The sequence below is a fragment of the Ursus arctos genome, unplaced genomic scaffold, assembly GCF_023065955.2.
Source record: "Ursus arctos isolate Adak ecotype North America unplaced genomic scaffold, UrsArc2.0 scaffold_14, whole genome shotgun sequence".
Taxonomy (NCBI): Eukaryota; Metazoa; Chordata; class Mammalia; order Carnivora; family Ursidae; genus Ursus; species Ursus arctos.
The window spans coordinates 63,227,705-63,248,833 of record NW_026622808.1 but is presented as its reverse complement, the minus strand read 5'-3'; the positions used below and the strand labels follow the sequence as shown (position 1 = coordinate 63,248,833).

Sequence of the window (21,129 nt, the reverse complement as noted above, 5' to 3'; positions counted from 1 at the left end):
CTCATCCAAACCTGGGCACAATTAACAAGGTGAAGCATGCTTTCCAGAGGCCTTGGAAGCCATATCTTTCTCAGTCATCATTTGGGGTGATTACAGGGGGAAGTATAACTTTGTCTTATTGCCACGGGATAATGTAGATGTCCTAATCCTCACTACGTAGAAATAAGACCAGACTGAATGTCTGTTCTGAATTATCTTCCTGCCTAAATGGAGCCCAAGAGGGACCCTAACTTGCAAAAAATATATTATTCAGCCCAATGCTGATTTCATTTCCTAAAAGAGATTGGGTCCAAATAAGACTTTAATTGAATTCAGCCTCTTGACCTGATACTGACTTGGTTCTCCCTCCTAGTGCCTTCCAACATTGGACAAGGGAGGTGGAGGAGGAGAAATAGACAAATAAAGCGATTCACATGGATTTATGGGCCGAGCCACTTCCACATTCCATAAAGCCCCAATGACTGTATAGGAAACAGCTGCAGTATTTACTGGGGACTGGTAAGGCCTCATTACTATCTCACCTCCTCACAGGGGGTGTTTGGCTCCAACACTCCACTGGAGTGCAGTGGAGGGAGTAATTGATTCTGCTGCCCTGGCACCTGGTGTTTCTGCCAAATGCCTGAGGTCACTGCAGCAAACAAACCCCACTCCACCCAGTGGAGGGAGGCCTCAGGGCCTCTCGTGAGAGGTGGAGAGCAGAGCCAAGAGCAGGTCAGAAGAGATTTTGTTGTTTATCTGTTCATATCTTTGTTCATTCACTCAAGAATTATTTATTGAGCACATACTAAGTGTCAGGTACTGTTGAAGGCACAGGAACGTAGTGATAGACATGGTCCCTGCCTTCTTAGAGCTTACAGTCTAGAGATGCTCAGTCCAGTACAATAACCACTAAATTTAAATTTGAACTCCTTAAAATGAACTCAAAACTTCAGTTCTTCAGCCACATTTCAAGTGCTCCATAGGCTAGTGGCTATTGTATTGGGCATTACAGGTACAGAACATTTCTACCATTGCATACAGTTCTATCAGACACACTAGTCTAGTGTGGGTAGGGTGTGGAGGGTCTGGAGACTGTCATTCAGTGAACAAACATATACATAAATAAGATAACTTCAGATGTAGTGGTACTATGAAGAAAATAAAACAGAGGAAAGGGCTAGAGTTGCCCTTTAATAGGTCTGGGTGGGCTTCTCTGAGGTGACACATGGCCAAGCTCCTGGAAGGAGCTGAGTGAACAGCATTCCAGAAGTATAAGAAAGCCACTGTGGCTTGGCGTAGGGAACCAGAGAGAGAGCGGTATGAAATAGGGCCAGGAACAAGTAGATCCCAATCACATGGGATCATGGGAAAGAGTATGCATCTAGTTCTAAGTGGTGGGTAGCCACTGCAGGACTTTTACCAGAGAGCTGCCATGATCTGATTTACATGTTAAAAGCTTGGTTCTGGCTCCTACATTGATCATGGATTGTCAGGAGGCGAGAGTGGAGGCAGAGGGCCGGGGAGAAGGCTATTAAAGCTGTCCAAGTAAAAGAAGGTGGGCACTTGGTATCAGGGACAAAAGGGCAACAGCTAACCCCAGAGGGGGAGCTCTGTGAGAGATAATCTCTCATCTGAAAATATGGGGACAATAATAGTATCCAGTGTGTGCTGTCACTGATACAAGGACACAGTGAGCCAAGGTTTGTAAAGTACCCTGTCCTCCGAGGACAGCAGCACATGGCATTACCTTGTCTCGCTCACCCTTGTGTCTCTCCTAAATGCTGGTAACAGCCTCTCCTCTGGCCCCGTAGTCCTTTGTCTTGCTTGTCCTAGTCTGGTTTCCGCACTGCCACTGGAGTCACCTTTTCTGAAATTACAAATCTGATGAGGTCAGTCCCCTTCAGGGGCCCCTGAGTGAACCCCAGCCGAGCTCCAAACTCGTTACTGTTGTTTAGGAGGCTCTTCCCACATCTCTCTCCAGCATCATCTCCCTCATGCCCCACCTTCAGCTCAGGCTCCAGCTACACTGATTATCACCTCTCAGCTCATGCTGCTCCCTCTGCCCAGAGCACTTTCCCTTCCTGTCTTGGACTTACTATCTCCAGCTCTCTGTCTTTCTAGGCCCAGCTTAGAAATTTCTGCCTCCCAGAAGCTGTCTCTTGGCTCTCTAAGCCCAGGTCAAGTGCCCTTAGTATCAGGTCCCATGGAACCCTGTACTTCTCTATCATGTTGAATTATAATTGCTTGTTTACCTGTCTCTTCTGTTAAACTAAGATCTCCATGACAGCTGGGACTGTGTCTGCGTGGTTCATGATTGTGTCTTGTTCTTTGTGTGCTTAGCTCATGAGAAGTGCTTAAGATGTATTTGTTGAATGAGTAGGTAAAGGAGGTAAAAATCTTCTTTCATATCCTTTGGTATAGCTACTTCCTTTCCCTATACCCTCTTTTCCCCATTATTGTTTTTATTTTTTTGAGTTAACCATTTTCTGGGCTTCCTAAACTAAGTATCTTAGCTTGGGCTGCCATAACAAACACAACAGACTGGGTGGCTTAAAAAATAGACATTTATGTTTCACAGTTTTAGAGGCTGGAAGTCCTAAGATCAGGGTGTCACTGTGGTTGGGTTCTGGTAAGGGCCGTCTTCCTGGCTTGCAGATGGCCCCCTTCTCACTGTATCCTCACATGGCAGAAGGAAGGAGAAATGAATGAAGCTTTGGAAGGAGAGAGAGAAAGAGAGGTAGAGGGAGGGCAAGTGCAAGCTGTCTGGTGTCTCCTCTTGTAAGGCAGAAATCCTATCATGAGACCCCAGGCTCATGACCTCATCTTACCCTAATCGCCTCCCAAAGACTCCACCTTCAAACACCATCACATAGTGGCTTAGGACTTTAACATGGAAATTTGAAGGGGGGGCACCGCCTTCAGTCCATAACACTGAGACAAGGTGAGAATTTGATGTTCTCCATTTTCTATCCTGAATTCTAGATCTCTTAGGAATTTATTGGCAGTCTGTGGCCTGCATGATGCAGTAGAGTCAGATGACTGAGGTTTAGAGCCCAGCTCCAAAAGCTATTAGTTATAAGACCTTGATCAAGTCACATCATCTCTTACTTTTCCCAATACTTGATGGAGGGCATCTAAGGTGGTCAGGACATACTCATTATCTGCATACACAGGCTCAGTGGGCACTTCGATAATTCCTCATGGCCATATGATAAGCCTTCTCATTCATTATCTCACTTAATGCTTCTAGGAACTCTAAGAAGTCATATTATTCTCCCATTGCAGAGATGAGGAGGCTGAGACTCTGGGAGTCTCAAGTTGACCCTTTGTCTGATCCTGGAATGTTTTCCCCCATGCTCTTGTTTCGTGGTCTCCTGTTTTACATCCTTGCCCTCTCTCTGATCTTGAGGACTTGCAACCTGTATTGGTCTCTAAGATGTGGCCTGAGTCATGATAGTTTGGTGCTGTGGCCTGAAAGCTTGTGTTCCCCCAAAATATACATGTTGGAATTCTGATACCCAATGTGATGGTGTTAGGAGGTGGGGCCTTTAGGAGGTGATTAGGTCATGAGGGTAGAGGCTTTATGAATGGAATTAGTGCCCTTATAAAAGAGACATGATGGGGTGCCTGGGCGGCTCAGTGTGTTGAGCGGCTGAATCTTGATTTCAGCTCAGGTCATGATCTCAGGGTCATGAGATTGAGCCCCACATCAGGCTCTCTGCTTGGCGGGGAGTCTGCTTAAGATTCTTTCCCTCTTCCCCCCGCCCCCATCTGTCTCTCTCTTTCTAAAATAAATAAATCTTAAAAAAAAACAAAAAACTGAGGTAGTTCCCTAGTTTCTTCTTCCTTGTGAGGATACAGTGAGAAGTCTGTGACCCAGAAGAGGACACTTACCCAGCTACACTGGCACCCTTATCTTGAACTTCCAGCCTCCAGAAATGTGAGAAATAAGTGTTTCTTGTTTATAAGCCACCCAGGCTGTGGCATTTTGTTATAGCAGCTTGAAGAGACTAAGACTCTTGGCCACCTGACAAAGCACCCGAAACTGTGCTTTGCTGTGACTGACCCTCATACCTTAGAATTTAGAAACTTTATTAAAAAGGTGCAAGTTCTTTAGTGTTGGACTTTCATGGGGTCAATATATCACACATACCCCTTTTTTAAAAAAAGATTTTATCTATTTATCTATATATCAATCTATCTATTTATTTATTTATTTACTGAGACAAAGAGAGCGGGGGGAGGGGCAGAGGGAGAAGGAGAGAGAAAATCTCAAGCAGACTCCACCCTGAGTGCTGAGCCTGACTTGGGGCTCAGTCTCACGACCCTGAGATCATGACCTGAGCCAAAATCAAGAGACAGACACTTAACCAACTAAGCTAACCAGGCACCCCATACCATACCCTTTCCTTCCCCTTTCAAGTTTTGAACCAACTGAGAAGTAGATAAAGGAGACGGATGGAGATTCTGTATTTATTTTACAAGCATGTATGAGGTGCTTACTAGGTGTGAGCCAGCAACTTGCCCAAGGTCACACAGCTAGTAGATGGCCAAGCCAGGCTTCCAACCCAGCTCCAAAAACTTCTTGTTATTCTGCTTCTTAAACCATAAGCTTTAGGGGTGCCTGGGTGGCTCAGTTGGTTAAGCATCGGCCTTTGGCTCAGGTCATGATCCCAGGGTCCTGGGATGGAGCCCTGTGTTGGGCTCTCTGCTCAGCAGGGAACCTGTTTCTCCCTCTCTCTCTGCCTGCTGCTTGCCGTGCTTGTGCTCTCTGTCAAATAAATAAATAAAATCTTAAAAAAAAATGTATGCATTATTTGTGATAAAAGTAGACTGGAGGACATGATTTAGGTGAATGTCCAAAAAGAGGCGTTAACTCGCTACACCTGAATTAGACTCTCCCAGCTAGTTGTGGCCACCCCAGGTGTCCTTCACTGGGGGACAGGGCAGAGCTAGGCCTGCTCCTCGCACTGTAAGGTCAAAAGAGCAGAGCAGAATGTATCCTTTCTGTAAGCTGGAACATCCAAAAAGAGAGGATGAAGGGGCGAATTCAGTCCCTCAATTCAAGTTCACCAAATGGCTAAATCACTTTTTCCCCTCTGGGGAGGAGTGAGTGAGTGAGGAATGGGGAGAATGGCTGAAGTATTTACATTTTCCATGGGTCTCTTCTGTGAATTCCCCTTCCTTTTTTCCCATATCCTTTTCATAGCACAGACATGTTGCTTTTGCTCATCTAGAATCCATTCCTCCTTCTTCTGGAAGAGCACCTTGATCCTTCTTTGGGAATCTCTTGGGCCAGGTGGGTTGTTTGGGACTGACCCCATCCCACAGATCTAGGGGCAAGTCCATATGCACGATCCAGGCCTGGCCGAGCAAAACATTCCACCTCTGTGGCCACAGTGATTGGTTCATGGATAGCCATGCATTCCAGCCTGGGCCAGTTGACTACTCCTGGGACTTTTGCTAGAACTCTTGGGAAAGACTTCACCCTCCAGGCTGGAATTGCCAAGCTGGGAGAATGTGAGCCTGGAGCTATTGGGGCCACCTTTGCCATCTTACAGGGAGAGCCTGCCACCATGTAGGAAAGTGGAATGGAAAGTTGGAGAAAGACATACAGTGTTCTGTTGACATTGCTTGAGTCCCCGATTTATGTTCATTATGAATGAGGTTGATTAACATTCCATAGGTTTTTCCCTTTCTGTGAAGTGTTATTTATATTCTTTACTTACTTCTTAACTGGACTGTTGGTGTTTTGCTCATAGATTTGAAGGAATTTTTTTTTTTTTAGTATTCATTTTTTTTTATTGAAGCAAAATTCACATAACAAAATTACCATTTTATTTAAGATATTTATTTATTTATTTATTTGACAGAAAGAGAGACAGCCAGTGAGAGAGGGAACACAAACAGGGGGAGTGGGAGAGGAAGAAGCAGGCTCCCAGCGGAGGAGCCCGACGTGGGGCTCGATCCCAGGACCCCAGAATCACGCCCTGAGCCAAAGGCAGACCCCCAACAACTGAGCCACCCAGGCGCCCCCAAAATTACCATTTTAAAGTGTACAATTCAGTGGCATCAAGTACCTTCACCAGCGTTGTGCAACCATCATCTCTTTCTAGTCCCAGAACATTTCCATCACCACCAAGGAGACCCTGTATCCGTTAAGCAGTCACTCCCCATGCCCCACCTGCCAGCCCCTGGCAGCAACTCATCTACTTTCTGTCTCTGTGGGTTTGTCTAGTCTGGATATTTCATATAAATGGACATTTACAATATATGGCCTTTTGGGTCTGGCTTTTTGTAGTCGGCATAATGTTTTCGAGGTTCATTCATATTGTAGCATGCATCAGTGCTTCATTTCTTTTTATGGTTAAATAATATTCCACTGAATGAATAAAACATGTTTTATTTCTCCATTCATCTGTTGATGGACCTTTGGATTGTTTCCACCTTTTGGCTATCATGAGCAATGTTGCTATGAACATTCGCATACAAGTATTTGTTGGAGTTGTATGTTTTTGTGTATTAGGAAAATTAGTCCTTGGCCTGTAATAGTTGTTGCAAATATTGTTCTTCAGTTTGCGGTTTGTCTTTCACTTTGTTTTATGGTGGTTTTGACCAGGCAGAACCTTGAAAAAACTGTTATGCTGTTAACTCTGTCAGGCTTTTATGGCTTACGGGTTTTGTGACACAGTTAGGAAAGCCATCCTAATACTTGAGGTTATAAAATAATTCTCCCATCAGAGCTGCCACTTATACAGTCATTTCCTCAAACGGGGATTGAAAACAGGCCACTTGCACTCTCCCCCCGGGGTTATTGTGAAGCCCAAATAAGATAAGCGATATGAAAGGGCTTTATAAAATATGAACCAGCATATACATGCATGGCATGTTGTCATTGCCACGATTAATTGTATGCACTCCTGGCACTAACTAGCTGAGTTCTTTGGTTGCTTTCATTTTACAGAGCAGAGAATGAAGGGCAGAATTATTCATTGAGCCAGCCAAGGATGTAGTAGCTGGTAGCATTGGAGAAGGTCACGGGAAGATATCAGCTCTTAATAGTCATTTTGGGAGGGTTTCATATTTGACCAAAAAACCCCCACAAACATTGCCTTAAACCCAAAACTTTTCTGGTTATTCTTTCTCTGAGTAGAGTCTTTTTTTTTTTTTTCCTACCAGGAAAAGAAACCAGTTCAGTGAGTTTTGTGTTATTCAGCTGTAATTGTGATTTGAGCCTCATCGATGGCCATTTTGACATGTTTTCCTTGTGTTTTTAAATCTAAATTTTTTTTTTAATGGCAAACTTTAGGTTGAGCACTGTATTGATTGAGGAAAAAAGTCAATACTTGACAGTGATTGTCATTACATTGTCACTACGATGATTATTCTGGTATAGAATTTTGCACTGGTTAAGTCCTTGGGCTTCCATATCAGTCAGACCTGGGTTTGAATATGAATCTGTTAGTGACTAGTTGTGTGATCTTGGAAATTGCTTCATTGCTCTGTGCCTCTGTTTCCCTATCTGTAAAACAAGGATGATTACAGAACCTGACCCATTGGGTTGTAGTAAGATGTCAATGATAAAATCTATATAGTGTACGTAGGCCAGTGCCTGGATGGAATGAGGGCTTGATAAATACTAGCTATTAGGATAATTCAGGAATAGCTAAAAGGATTTAGGAAATGAGCCTGAGGTAAATGGAATATACCCTTCCGGGGGGTATTCCCATCCTTGGAGGTGGCACAGATCAAATGACATAGTAGAGCCCCTAGCCCTGCCAGATACCACACTTATTTTTGGAGAAATCTGATTTCTGTTACTACCTTGTGAAGGGTAATCATCAGGAATGGCAGTTGCTTCTCATATAACAAGGAAGAAGTGGCCATGTGGAGGGGTGTTGCAGAAGGGCGGCGGGGAAGCGGGTGAGCCTTGGGGAGGATCGGAAGGAAAAAGTCGAAGGCATCATACCAGGGGGCCTGCCCAGGTCATACCACCTCTTCTTGGGGAAGAAAGATAATGGGTGATGTGGGTTCTTTGTGTGTGGTGATGTATTTGCAGAGGTGTAACCCCTGTCTTCTTTTACCTCTTTCTTCTCTTGACCCAGGAGTCTGTGGAGCCCCAACTCTGATCCTGGGCCCAGCGTGGTTGGGCCCTAAAAAAGAAGTAACATCTGTGGGACCTCTGCTATGTGCCAGGCACTTTAAGTTCTTGATCGCTTTGGATTCTGTGCTATGAGTAACATCACCACCATTTTACAGATGAGGAAACTGGAGTGAGGCTCAGTGCAGGTCCAGAAGTGACTTAGGGGCCCCCCACAAGCTGGTAAGTGGCAGAACCGGAATTTTAATCACCATCTGTCTTACACCCAAATCCAGCTCCTTTTGCTGCGCAGCATGTAGCTCTATACCATACCTCACTTCGGTTTCTAGAGCCTTTTGTGGCACTTCTGTGGCTCAGTGCCCTATACGTGGGTCTCCCAGAAATATTTGTGGATTTGAAATTTTAGTGATGATGAGAATAGTTGACACTTGCTAGTTCCTACCTCCGACGGGTTAAATCAAGCGGGTTAAGTCACTTGTGCCATTTCTCAGAATTACAGTGGCAGAGCCAGGCAGGGAATCTAGTCTGTCATACCCCAAGGTGTACAGTACTTAATTCTTTTTTCCTTTGAGTGTCGATGCTTGAGGCAGGGATGCTAATCTCTGGGCACATCTTTCTCAGGTAACATGTATGGCTTTCATTGTTTTAAAGTGGTCCAGAGGGGAACCTCAGAGGGACTGAGCATGCCCCTGAGAAGGGTGAGGCAGGAGGGTGACGGCACTGGTTGTGGGACAGTACTTATCAACTCTGTGACCTCCTATCTCGGGACTCGAAGCTGTAATAAGCCCTCTGATTCACCAGCTGGACTTCTCCCTGTGCTTTCTCCAAGCACATCCTATGCCTTCCCATTCGCAGGCTTAGCTCAGACTGTTTGCTGCATAGGAATATCCCATCTGCTCCTGACCCCCCGGCCTCATGTCTGTCTGAGGAGACCCATTACAACTGCCACCCTTTGTGGGAGGCCTCAATGGACTGCCATGGATTCATTTCTGAACCCCAATCCAATCATTTATTATATACTCAGAAATAGGCAATGTGAGACTATTTTGAGAAATTTGTGAAAATACCAAAATGGAGGGGGGGGTAAACATATTAATGACAACCTTAATATGTGTAATTCCCGTGCCCAGTAGCCCTATAGTGCTTGATTTCATTTTTTTGTGGAACAAATCTTATTCTACTGAAGTGCATATGAAACGGGTTTAATCTCTTTAGTAGAAAGCAGGGTACTTGAGCATTTGCATGGTCAAAATCTGGTGTCAGTAGCCTATGTTTCAACTCTGGTGACCTTGGGTAAGTCACTTCCCATATCTGTGCCTCTCTTCCTTCATCTGTGAAAGAGGGATGCTTCTCCTATGTTGTTGGGTTTTGGGGAGAAGGATATCATGGGGTAGTAATAATCGCTACCATTTATTGAGTGCTTACTATGTGCCCTGCACCATGCTAAGCTTAGCTTTACGTTCTTTTTTGATCCTCCCAAGAGCTCCCTCATTCTTGAAGTCCCTTACCCAGCAATATTTTCTTCCCCATAGCACTTATCTTCTTCTACCATATTATATCATTTACTTATTTTATTTATTTTTCATCTTCTTCTTCCAGGGCCTCTTGCCTTGCATGACTCCAGGAGGCACCATTCACTGTGCATTCTGAGTTTGGCCTTTACCAAGAATATGAATGTGACTAGTGGGGATTTCCCAGAGTTGTGTAATGTAGAGACCCTGGAGCTCCAGAAAGACAGGGATCTTCCTTTCTTTTTCTTTCTTTCTTTCTTTCTTTCTTTCTTTCTTTCTTTCTTTCTTTCTTTCTTTCTTTCTTTTCCTTTCCTTTCCTTTCCTTTCCTTTCCTTTCCTTTCCTTTCCTTTCCTTTCCTTTCTTTCTTTCTTTCTTTCTTTCTTTCTTTCTTTCTTTCTTTCTTTCTTTCTTTCTTTCTTTCTTTCTTTCCTGTGTGTGTGCTTATTTTGGTCATTGCTGTAACCCTGTATCCAGAACAATGCCTGATCTATAGTAAGTTTTCAATAAATACTTTTTGAAAGAATGAATTAAAAAGGCCTTAAAGAGAGCCCATTTTACTGGTGAGGAAACTGAGGCTCAATTAGTTATTGCCTAAAGCTCCAAGAGACACTGAGGCAGCTGGGTGTTTCCAGCATGCCTGCTCTCAACAGCTTTGCAAAGCTGCATGTCTGAAATGCCTGGCATTGTCCCTGCCAGCCCGCAACTGCTCAACAAATATTAATGAGCTTGCCTACATGGGTCAGCCTCTCTCCTCTGCTAGACAATCCCTACAGAGTCACAAACTGTCACATAGCCGTTGATTTGAGAAATTAAATTAAATTGCAAGGTGCAAAGAAAAGGTGAACCTTTTGGAGTTTTTGGAAGAAAAATTCCTAACCTGACTGCTAATGGAGTTTGCAGGGGCCTCTTAGGCCGTTGGCACCCGGTTCTTTTTCCTGCTGCCTTCCCTTTTGTGAGCATTTCTTCCCCTTTTTGCTTGCAGTGAGTTCTGCTCTCCTGTAGGCTACAATGTGTCAGTTGTTATAAAATCCGGGAGGTGGAGCTTGGTGACGAGGTGGGTGGGGGAGCGCTCAGCCTGCCCTGCAGGGCGAGCAGTCCAGCCCTGGTTCACCCGAAGCTTAAGCCTTGCAGCAGGAGAACTTCCATCTCGCTCTCCTGGCTTTGATCCTCACTGTACATCAGACCAGAGGCGCCGAAGGGAGGGAGGATGCGAGATGACCGGCCCTTTGGCAACCTGACCATCTCCTTAGCAGAGCTTTTGAAAGCCAGCCGGGGACTGACTGCCGAACCAAGGAGGCGCCGTGCCTCTCGTGGATGTGTGTGTGTGTGTGTGTGGGTGTGTGGGTGGGTGGGTGAGCGGGTGTGAGTGAGTGAACGTGTGTATGTGTGCGTGTGCATCACGACTGTGTGTGTGTGTCCGGATGAGTGCGAGAGTGCACGCGTGAGTGTGTTTGTTTGCATGTGTGTGTGATCGCTCTCGGTTATTATTTCTGTGGAAGAAAAATCTTGAAAATCTGGGGCAGGTTACTGTGCTCCTCGGGTGGTAGTTCTTTTGCAAGAAGAGCTAACCAGACCAAGCTACTAGAGACATTTTTTTCGGCGAGTAAAGAGAATTTTCCTCCCGGATCGAGAGGGATTTTTTTCCCCTGGCTCTGCAGCCGAGTAAAAGAGATTAGTCCCTAAACCTGTGAAATCGACTAGAGCTGTGTGATTACCAGGGCTTGAGAGAGGACTTGGGAAGAAAAAGAGAAATAAATCAAACAGCCTGTCAGTGCCTTTGGCCACGTTGGAAGATGTCATCTCAAACTAAGTTCAAGAAAGACAAAGAGATCATTGCCGAATATGAAGCCCAAATAAAAGGTGAGATGTGGGCTGGGGAGTCATGCTTCCCCTCCCTTTTCCTTTTTCTCTTGCTTTGGCTTTCTTTTACCCTTTTTCTTCCCTGCCATCACGAAATGTTGTTATGCATCAATAATCTTATTGTGAGTAGGAACAGTAGCAGCCGCACAAGTCCAGACTGGTTTCAACTGCAGAGAGCCCTGGCGCTGGGAGTATGGATCATAGAATGGGCAGCAATCACTGCATTGCAGGTGTGTGAGGAGGATCCAACGCCCGGCTTTAGGAGTGTCGCGGATACTCCATCATCTTGGCGGTGACATGTCACTCTAAGGCCATTTTGACAGTCACCACCTCCTCTTCCCTCTCATACCGAAAGCCCCTTCATATGATTTTTTATGATCTGCTTTTATTTTTCTTTCTTCTTTTTGGTTTTTGTTGTTGCTTTCCCTTGCCCCTTTCTCTGGGCTGGAATTCACATGCATATGCACAGGGAAGCAGCATCCCTGGGCTGCAATTCTTTGTCAGTGTCTCTCGGCTGGCCTGGGTTGCCATGGATGAACTGTTAGAGGGCATATTGATCCGAACTAATGCAGGCATTTAGCCATAAAGAGGGAGCTCGGTGCAGAAAATGTATTCTCTCACAGTGTGCAGCCCCAATCACCGTCCGGCCGCTTGCTAGCGTGTAGGGTCATCAGCCTTCATTCAAAGCCAATAGCTCAGTGTACCGTTTCGGCTGGTAGGAGCTGCCTGGCTGCCGTAGTGCCCGAGGAAGCCTGCCAGCAGGGTGAGATGACCTCTGGCTGCTTGTTCCAGCTTTGCTGCACGGGGGGCACACTCCTCTCAGAAGCTGCTCCCTAAATCCTCCCTAGCAAGGCGAAATAGGACACTGGACACAATGGCATAGACAAATGCAGGCGGAATCCTCATTCACGCCGGACTGGGGTTCTCCCACCTTCGTGAGTTTTAGGCTCGGCTTTGGAGAGGAAAACCTAAAAGCGCCATGCTCACCCTTTCTCTGAAGATGTACCCTGAGGGAAGCCCGGGCCCTCGCGTCTTAGTGTCTGGTTTCTTTCTGGTCCTGGATCTCCTTGCTGCGACACAGGCTGTGTTGTGGTCTTCCATGGACAGACTGAAGAAAAAATATGTCTTCGGGGCAATGAGGCCTGCCCTTGAGGTTCTGGGTGGACTATTAGAGCAAGTTGGTTATTTGGGGCCCAGGTGACGTGAGGCTGCCACACCTGCTTTTAGGTGCTGCTGCAGCTCAGACTCGGTGACCCAGGAAGTCGGGTCACCTCCCCAGGAGCGGCAGGAGGCCGGCATCCACAGCTGCTGCACACACATCAGATGCTTGGGAACCTTTGGGAGGGGAGCAGCCATCAGGGGAGGGCTTTGTTTTTTTTTTTTTTTCCAGTCTCACCAGCCGTCTTGTGCCTTTTAGTTCTGGTCAGACCCGGCATGCTAATCACCTCTGGGTGGACCCCGGGGCAAAATAAGCAGAAAACCCTTCTCCAGTTTTCAGTTCAGTGTGGAAAACAGTGACTTTACGATGTTTCAGCCTTGCTGAGAATTTAGAAGCAAGCGCCTTTATGGGTCAGAGATTTGAATTCACCCGACTGCTTCAGTACAAAAGCCCAGGTTCGGTATTTGCATACACACTTTTTAGGGAGTGTATGTTTTATAAGACGAATGTAGCTGATTATTATTGTTCTTTTTAACTGCAGTGCCCAAGAAAAATACCATAATAGAGAAGGGGGTGTCGAGTTTTGGACAGTTTGGGGTTTTTATTAGCATTGTCGTGCTAGGGAGCACGCTTGTCTCATTTTTGGATTGCTACCACTGGGCCCCTGAACTTTGCTTGAGGATCAGTTAAGCATTTATTGCTCCGGCTGGTTCTTTTCCTTTTTACCTTTCACCTTTATTTTAACAACTACTTAGCAAGCCCAAGGTAACGCATTTCAGCAGGAAATTTGTCCAGATGATCTTGTCTCTTCCAGACTCTAAAGCTCTTTATATTCTGGTTACAGGAGTTGAATTTTATTCCTTTGGAATTAACACCCACACGACTTAGGTCAGGATGTTACTGTGCCCAAAACCGTCTGGAATCTTTTCTCTCAAAATTCAGTTCATCATCATCATAATTATGGATGTACATATAGGGCTCTACAGTTTCTCTGGCTCACTCCCAAACATCACTACTCTTGGCCTACGCAACAATGTACGGAAAGGGTTCGAATGAGCTCGGTTTTAGAGATGAGGAAACTGAGGCCTCATCATGTGGAATGACTTGCCCAAGGTCACAAGGCTGGAAATGTGAAGGCAGCCAGTCATCTTTCCCAATACATTGTTTGCCTGAAGCTGCCCCCTGAAGGATTGATGTCAGTAGCAGATGGCGGTTTTGTGGTGGGGACTGGCTGCCTCTTGATCGTGTTCCATTGTTTACCCTCTTACTTTTATCCCTTGCCTTTGTTGCGTACCTCTGAAGAATGTTTGACTAATCACCAAAAATAACGCCTGATGCCAATTTCCTTTCTCCCTGGGTATCATTTGGCCAGTTTGGTGCAAACACTTCACTTAGGCAGATTTTGTCCTCTGTGAATTGAGTGAGGGGAATTTTTGGTTTTAAAAATGATACTGAGTTCTTTGTTGACTTATTCTCTTTCATCTCTTTTTGAAGAATTTATTGACCTAAGGAGAATGTTTTAAAACTGTTTTTTTTCACTATTGTAAAAAATTTCAGATCCATGCCTTCTCTTGCCTCATCAAATATTTGAATTCCTTTGATCATATATTTGTAACACAGTAGTATACCATGTGCTTGTACATTTCCAGTGATGGGGAACTCATCACCTCCTAAGTCCGCATATTTTACCTATGAATAGCTCTGGCTCTTGTGTTGTTTATGTCCACCTTTTGCTTCTATATTATCTTCCCCTTGGGACTTCATAGAACAAGACAGATGCTTCTTCCCCATGTCTGCCCATTGGATGTTTGGAGACTCTGATCATAGCGCCTGGACTATGATTATCCTCATTTGCTCATGTAAGATGCTTATCTGCTGCTTAATCATCTTCTCTCTCCTTTAGGTTTACTGTATCCTGGGTTGCAAACTCCAGTTCCTTTGGGTGCTTGGCAGATAGAATAAATGAGTGAAGCTGGCCGAGTAAGATGATTTGTGGTAGTTGGCCCACCACCTCATTGAGGGCAATAGAAGAAAGGGTGGTGGTGATTGTGGTGGGCTTGAGAGCATGTGTCCTGCTCAAATGGAAATTCACTACTTGGGTTCAGCCTGTTGTTGCCATTTAGGAATGTAGGCCTAACTAGATCTTTCAATTTCTTAACAGATGCCAGATGAGAGCTTTATGCTATTAAAGATGTTTTGCCAAGGTACACCTGGCTGACTCCATTGGTAGAGCATATGACTCTTGATCTTGGAGGTCATGAGTCTGAGCCCCATGTTCAGTGTAGAGATTACTTAAAAAATTTTAAAAAATTTTGTGACTCTTGATCTCAGGGTTATGAGTTCAAGCCCCACACTGGGTGGGAAGATTACTTAAAAATAGGATCTTAAAAAAAAAGGTGTTTTGCCAAACAGACCTTCAAAAGATCATACTATCAAAAACCTTCTTCAAGAGTGGTAGTAAGTTCTAGATGAAGGTCTCTGGATGTGGTCAGAGAAAGAAAACAACTGTCACCTCCTTTATGCTGCATGTAATGCTTCTATTAATATAGCCCAAAGGTTGAATAAGCCCTTTCACTGCCCACCTCTTCATTGTACCATATCTTTTATATCTGCTATCTTTTTCCAATCCACTAGGCTAGGAGTTTTGTCAGAGAGAAGAAAATGAAATGAATTTAATAGGACTTGTTCTTAGTGACCTTGTGCTGGCTCCAGATGGACTCTGCATCCTGTCCGAGGTGTTTACAACTGTCCCTTTATGAATCTGTTCGAGAACTTTGATTGAGAGAGACATCACATTCTCTAGCCTGGAAATGGCAAGCTATAACTTCTTTCCCCTTTCTCAAGTCGGAATAACATTTGCCCATCTCCAGGGTTTTGGCATCTATCCTATTTTTCACAATTCCCTCAAAGATCACTGATCTTATTTGCCAGAGTTCTCAGTATCCTGGGCTCTGATTCATTTTGCTGTCAGACTTGATGATCTGTTCTGCTTTTATTCAGAGTTCCCATTTCCATTTCAACCTAATAGAAAATTGAAATAGAAACACAGTGATTGACTTCAGTGTTTTTTTTTTAAATTTTTTATTATACATCCATAGTCATTTTAGGCCATCTTCTTAAGAGCAAAAGTCCTGAATTTAGGGGAAGAAGATCAGATTTTGAAGAAGTATCACAGAGAAGTATTTATTTACTCATTCATTTATATATTCATTCAATAAACATTGATTATCTACTTTGTTCTTAGCGTTGTGCTGGGTGTTGTGAGAGATGCAGAGTATATGATACATTCTTGGCTTTCTAAGATTTTTCTTGAAATATGGTGATAAAATCAGTGAAGGAAATTTAAAAAATTCAGAATGCAGAAACTTCCCAGCTGAGCACCAGAATGAGTTTCGTCTGAAAGAGATTATGTCATTGAATGAGTGGAACCCTCACTACTCTGAACAGGCTTTAGTGAGGAAAGTATGCTAGGTTGGGGAGATACTGGGGAGTAGTAGGGGCTGTGGCTGATTAGTGAGCTCACCTAGAGGAGTCAGCCGCTGCCCAGTTCCAGTCTTCACTGCGTGTGAGCCTAGAGTGGTCAGTTCTTTCAGTGTTTCAGGGGCATCTGGATTTTTTTTTTAAGATTTTATTTATTTATTTGACAGAGATAGACAGCCAGTGAGAGAGGGAACACAAGCAGGGGGAGTAGGAAAGGAAGAAGCAGGCGCCCAGCAGAGGAGCCTGATGTGGGGCTCCATCTCAGGACCCTGGGATCATGACCTGAGCCGAAGGCAGACGCTTAACGACTGAGCCACCCAGGTGCCCCCCAAGGGCATCTGGATTTTAAAACAAAATGTCCTGATTTTTATTTTTAATTTCTAAATTTAAAAAAATTTTAAATTGAAAACATTTTAAAAAATTGGGTTGTCTTTTTTGAGCTGTAAGAATTTTTTTTTTTTTTAAATTAAAGGATAGGGGCACCTGGGTGGCTCTGTCAGTTAAGCGTCTGATGCTTGATTTCGGCTCAGGTCATGATCCTAGGATGGTGAGAACAAGCTCTGTGTGGGGCTTGGTGCTCAGCGTGGTGTCTGCTTCCAGATTCTCTCTCTTCCTCTCCCTCTGCCCCTCCCCCTGCTCCTGTGTGCTCCTTCTCTCTCAATAAATAAATAAATAAATAAATGAATAAATAAATGAAAAAAATCTTAAAAAAAAATTGGAGGATAGTTGACACACAATGTTACATTAGTTTCAGCTGTATAACACAGAGATCCCACAACTCTATATGTTAGGCTAGGCTGAGCTCACAAACTAAGTGTAGTTACCATCTGTCACCATACAACACTATTACAATACCACTGACTCTATTCTCTATGCTGTGCCTTTCACCTCTGTGACTTATTCATTCCATAACTGGAAGCCTGTACCTCCCACTCCCCTTCACTCATCTTACCCATCCCCCCCACCCCCTCCCTCTGACAACCATCAGTTTGTTCTCTGTACTTATGGGTCTGTTTCTGCTTTTTGTTTGTTCATTTGTTTTGTTTTTTAGATTCCACACATAAGTTAGATCACATGCTTTTTGTCATTCTCTGTTTGACTTACTTCACTTTACATAATACCCTCTAGGTCCATTGATGTTGTTACAAATGGCAAGACCTCATTCTTTTTGATGGCTGAGTAATATTCCATTGTATATATACACCACATCTTTATGCATTCATCTGTCTACCCACGGACACTTAGGTTGCTTCCATATCTTGGCTATTGTAAATAATGCTGCAGTAAACACAGGGGTGCATTTATCTTTGCAGATTTGTGTTTTCGCTTTCTTTGGGGAAACACCCAGCAGTGGAATTACTGGATCATAGGATATTTCTATTTTAATTTTTTGAGGACCAATATACTGTGTTCCACAGTGGCTGTACCAATTTACATTCCCACCAGCAGTGCACAAGGGTTCCTTTTTGAGCTCTAACAGTTCTTTATTCTGGATACAAGTCCCTTAGCAGATATATGATTTGCAAATATTTTCCACCATTCTGTGGGTTGTCCTTTCCCTTTTTTGATGGTGCCCTTTGAAGCACAAAAGTATTTCGTTTTTATTAAGTTTAGATTATCTATTTATTCTCATGCTTTTTGTGTCACATTTAGGACTCTTTTGCCAAATCCAAGGCCATGATGAAAAGCTCCTGATTTTTAAGTGTAGCTCAGATTTTTAAGAAACACTATGCTGCCTGAACAAACCCATCAGTAGGACATTTTTAGCCCACAGCCCACCACTTTGCAACTTCTGGCCTACAAGTCCATAAAACGTCTTGGTGATGGAACCTCAGCCAGTTTTCCCGTTTTATCTTCAGTTGCCTTCTCTATAATAAGCCTGTGCTCTTACAACCACATGAAACCAATCCCTTGTCTCTGAACCCTCTGTACCCTTCCTACCTCCTTTGTTCTGCTTAAATTGTCCCCCTCTTCTCTTGCTTTCTTTGTCTGGCCAACTCCTGACCATCTTTCAGTGTCTGCCCAAATGATACCGTCTTCCGTGATATCTTTCTAATAACTCTCTTAGGCAGAATTAGTGGTTCCTCACATCTGCCCCCCCCCCCCATATTCTGAGCCTTATTATCCTTTATTACAGTCTTGTGATTAGTCCTTTGACAATGAACTCCTGAGGCCAGAAATGCTTATGGTCATTTTGTTTTCCCAGTGTGGTGGGCGCAAGATAGGTTGAAAGAGTGGCTGGTAAGTTACTAATAAGAAGTTTTACTCTTACAACTTTTAGCTAACATATTTTCTTTGATATGTGTATTAGTCTGCCATAACAAAATACCATGAACGGGGTGGCTTAAAGAATAGATGTTTATTTTTCATAGTTTTGGAGGCTGGAAGTCCAAGATCAAGGTACCAACAGATTTGGTTCCTGGTGTTATAGATGGCTGCCTCTCTCTGTATGCTCACCTGGCCTTTGCTTAGTATGTGGTGAGAGAGCTGTCTTTTTCTTCATTTAAGGGCACCAATCCCATCATGAGGGCCCCACCTTCATGACCTTCAACTAAACCTAATTATCTCCCCAAAGCCTCATCTACTTCCAGATACCATCACACTGCGTTAGGGCTTCAACACATGAATTTGGAAGGGGAGACACAAACACTCAACCTATGACAGCACCCATATTTTCTGTTCCATTGAAAGCAGGGGTTTTATTGAGAAAGGAAATATTCTCCATAGTTTGCTGAAGTTCCTTGGGTCCCTGATAGTGGAGATTTGGTGAAGGCTGATGTGTTGAAAGCCAAGGTGATGTTTGTTGAGGTGATGCTTGCTATAGTCATGGTGGAGTATGCATTCCAGGCTCTTTCCAGTTTGGGGAAATCAGTGGATCTGGGCGCCTGTATTGGCTGTTTTTGGAGTTTTCACCACCAGAGTTTGTTAGAGACAAACTTTCCTTTCTAGAAACTTCTCTTATTCATTCATTCCTTCACTTACTTATTCATCAGTGACCATTACAAGCCATGCTTCAGGCTATATAACTTTATTTCGTGGTGGGAGTTCATTAATTTTTATTTAGCTCCAGGTCTCAGTCATATATAACAGTATCTCATTTTGTGATCTCAATAGTTCTCTAAGGTAGTCATTATTATTCCCATTTTATAGATTAAAAGCTCTAATGTTCAGAGAAATAAAGTAAGTTACATCAGGTTGCATAGCGAACGGGGGCAGAGCTAAGGTTTAAATGGAGCCTTCCTGACTTCCAATTGTACAGGGAGGCAAGAAGCATGCCAAGGCAATGTGGCTCTGAAACCCAGGGGTTCCTTTATTGGGGGGCCAGTCTGGGATGGTTCTTAATCTTTGACTTCCTACCCGTCCTAAAACTTCAACTCCCCTTCTAATCCGACTTTTTTTAGCACTCACTGGACGCTACCTAGCTATGTCAGACCCTTTCACACCCCCGCCCCCCCAAGGAGTCACCTTTGGCAAAGTGCCTGCTGGAGATACTCCTGTAGACTTGACTGAGGCTGCCATATCTGCCTGGAAATATAGAACCAGAAATCTGAGTGGTCTTCTAGTCCAGCTCTTCCACTTCTCCCCGCCCCCCCCAACCCAGATGTGGAACCCGATGTTCAGAGAAGGGTTCTGGCTTGCAGACAGTTGTAGACCATAGTTCCAGGAGGCGGGAAGCTCTCTCTGCTAGGCCCATTGCTGTAGGCTCGTGCCTGGCCTCTAGTTGGTGATCCATAAATGCATGGAGTTGAATTGCTCTGGTGGGTGGTGCAAGCCCAGGTGGTGGTGATTGCCTGGGAGGCAGAGCTGAGTGGTGCCTTGGAGAACTGGACGAGGCAAGGATATAATAGGTTAAGACTGGGAGGGCAGAGAGGTCAGAAATTGGGTCCTTTCCGGGAAGGGATGGGGATTGACTTCTTCAAGATGCTGAGTTTCAGAACCTCTGGCCTAATACGGGACCCAGCAAGTGGTGTCCTGGGCTTGATTTCACTTGTAAATGATTCATTCCTGATGGTTTGTTGGTGTTTATAAAATATCTTGGCTGGCCAGGAGTGGGATTTTGGCTCTTTTCTCTTAATTTGTTTAATCATTATGCCAATTTATATTTGGAGTAGTGTTCCCTGAGATCTAGTCCATGAAACTGGATGTAAAGAGGCTTTAGGTGGAAAAAACAGTTCTGTGGTCAAATGAGTCTTGGAAGTTCCAACATAAACTGAGTTAAATAGGTTTGTTTCCCACAGGACTTCTGGGAACCTTGAATGTGTTAAGTATGAAATGCCAAGAAGGGGCCATGGACTTTTTTCAAACTTGTTCAATCTTGTAGACATTTTTCATGGATTATCTCACACGACTATTCCTGAGGGGCGCCTGGGTGGCTCAGTTGGCTAAGTGTCTGCCTTTTGCTCAGGGATCCAGCCCTGTGTCCAGGCTTCCTACTCAGCGGGGAGTCTGCTTCTTCCTCTCCCTCTGCCCACCCCCTACCCCCATCCCACTCATGCTGTCTCTTGCACGTGCTCTCTCTCTCAGGTAAATAGATAAAATCTTAAACAACAGCAACAACAAAACTATTCCTGACTCTATTCCTGAGATTACATTTTGGAAAGTATCAGACCACACAGTTTGTGGATTATCCCGATTCTTTTTCTTTTTGCCTTTTGCCCAGTTCCCTAATTTTTATACTTTTCTCAGAGGGCAATTTGAAGAGGGGAAGAGGTAAAACAAATGCGTATCCAGCTTAGCTAAGTGATATTGATGTGGTGTTTTGAGGTCACTTAGAAAATGTGGGTTTTGACATCTCCAATTACAGAGCGCTCAACCATTGATTTAAATGGTAATTTGGCGACAGCTTGCCCCTGATCAATATGCGTGGCGTGTGCCGGTCTGTGTGTGACAGTAGGGGATGCACTCAGCTGCAGGCTGTGTTCAGGGTGCCTTGAGTGGACCCCAGCACTGCTTCTGGGATTGTATAGTCGATGCCAGGTGATAATGGTGCAGAAGAAGGCACGGAAGCCCACGGCCGGTGCACCTAAGAGTGAACAGA

At 44.3% G+C, this 21,129-nt stretch overlaps 1 protein-coding gene across 1 annotated transcript in view; it reads left to right on the top strand.

Annotated features, from left to right (window-relative positions):
• Nucleotides 1–10,966: 10,966 nt before the first annotated feature.
• The window catches only part of SRGAP3 (SLIT-ROBO Rho GTPase activating protein 3), a 243,204-nt gene continuing 233,041 nt past the window's right edge, over nucleotides 10,967–21,129 (top strand). Inside the window, exon 1 of the mRNA XM_026501279.4 lies at nucleotides 10,967–11,452. Coding sequence (XP_026357064.1) covers nucleotides 11,386–11,452 — 67 coding nt within the window. The 5' untranslated portion in view covers nucleotides 10,967–11,385. The remainder of the gene's footprint in view (nucleotides 11,453–21,129) is intronic.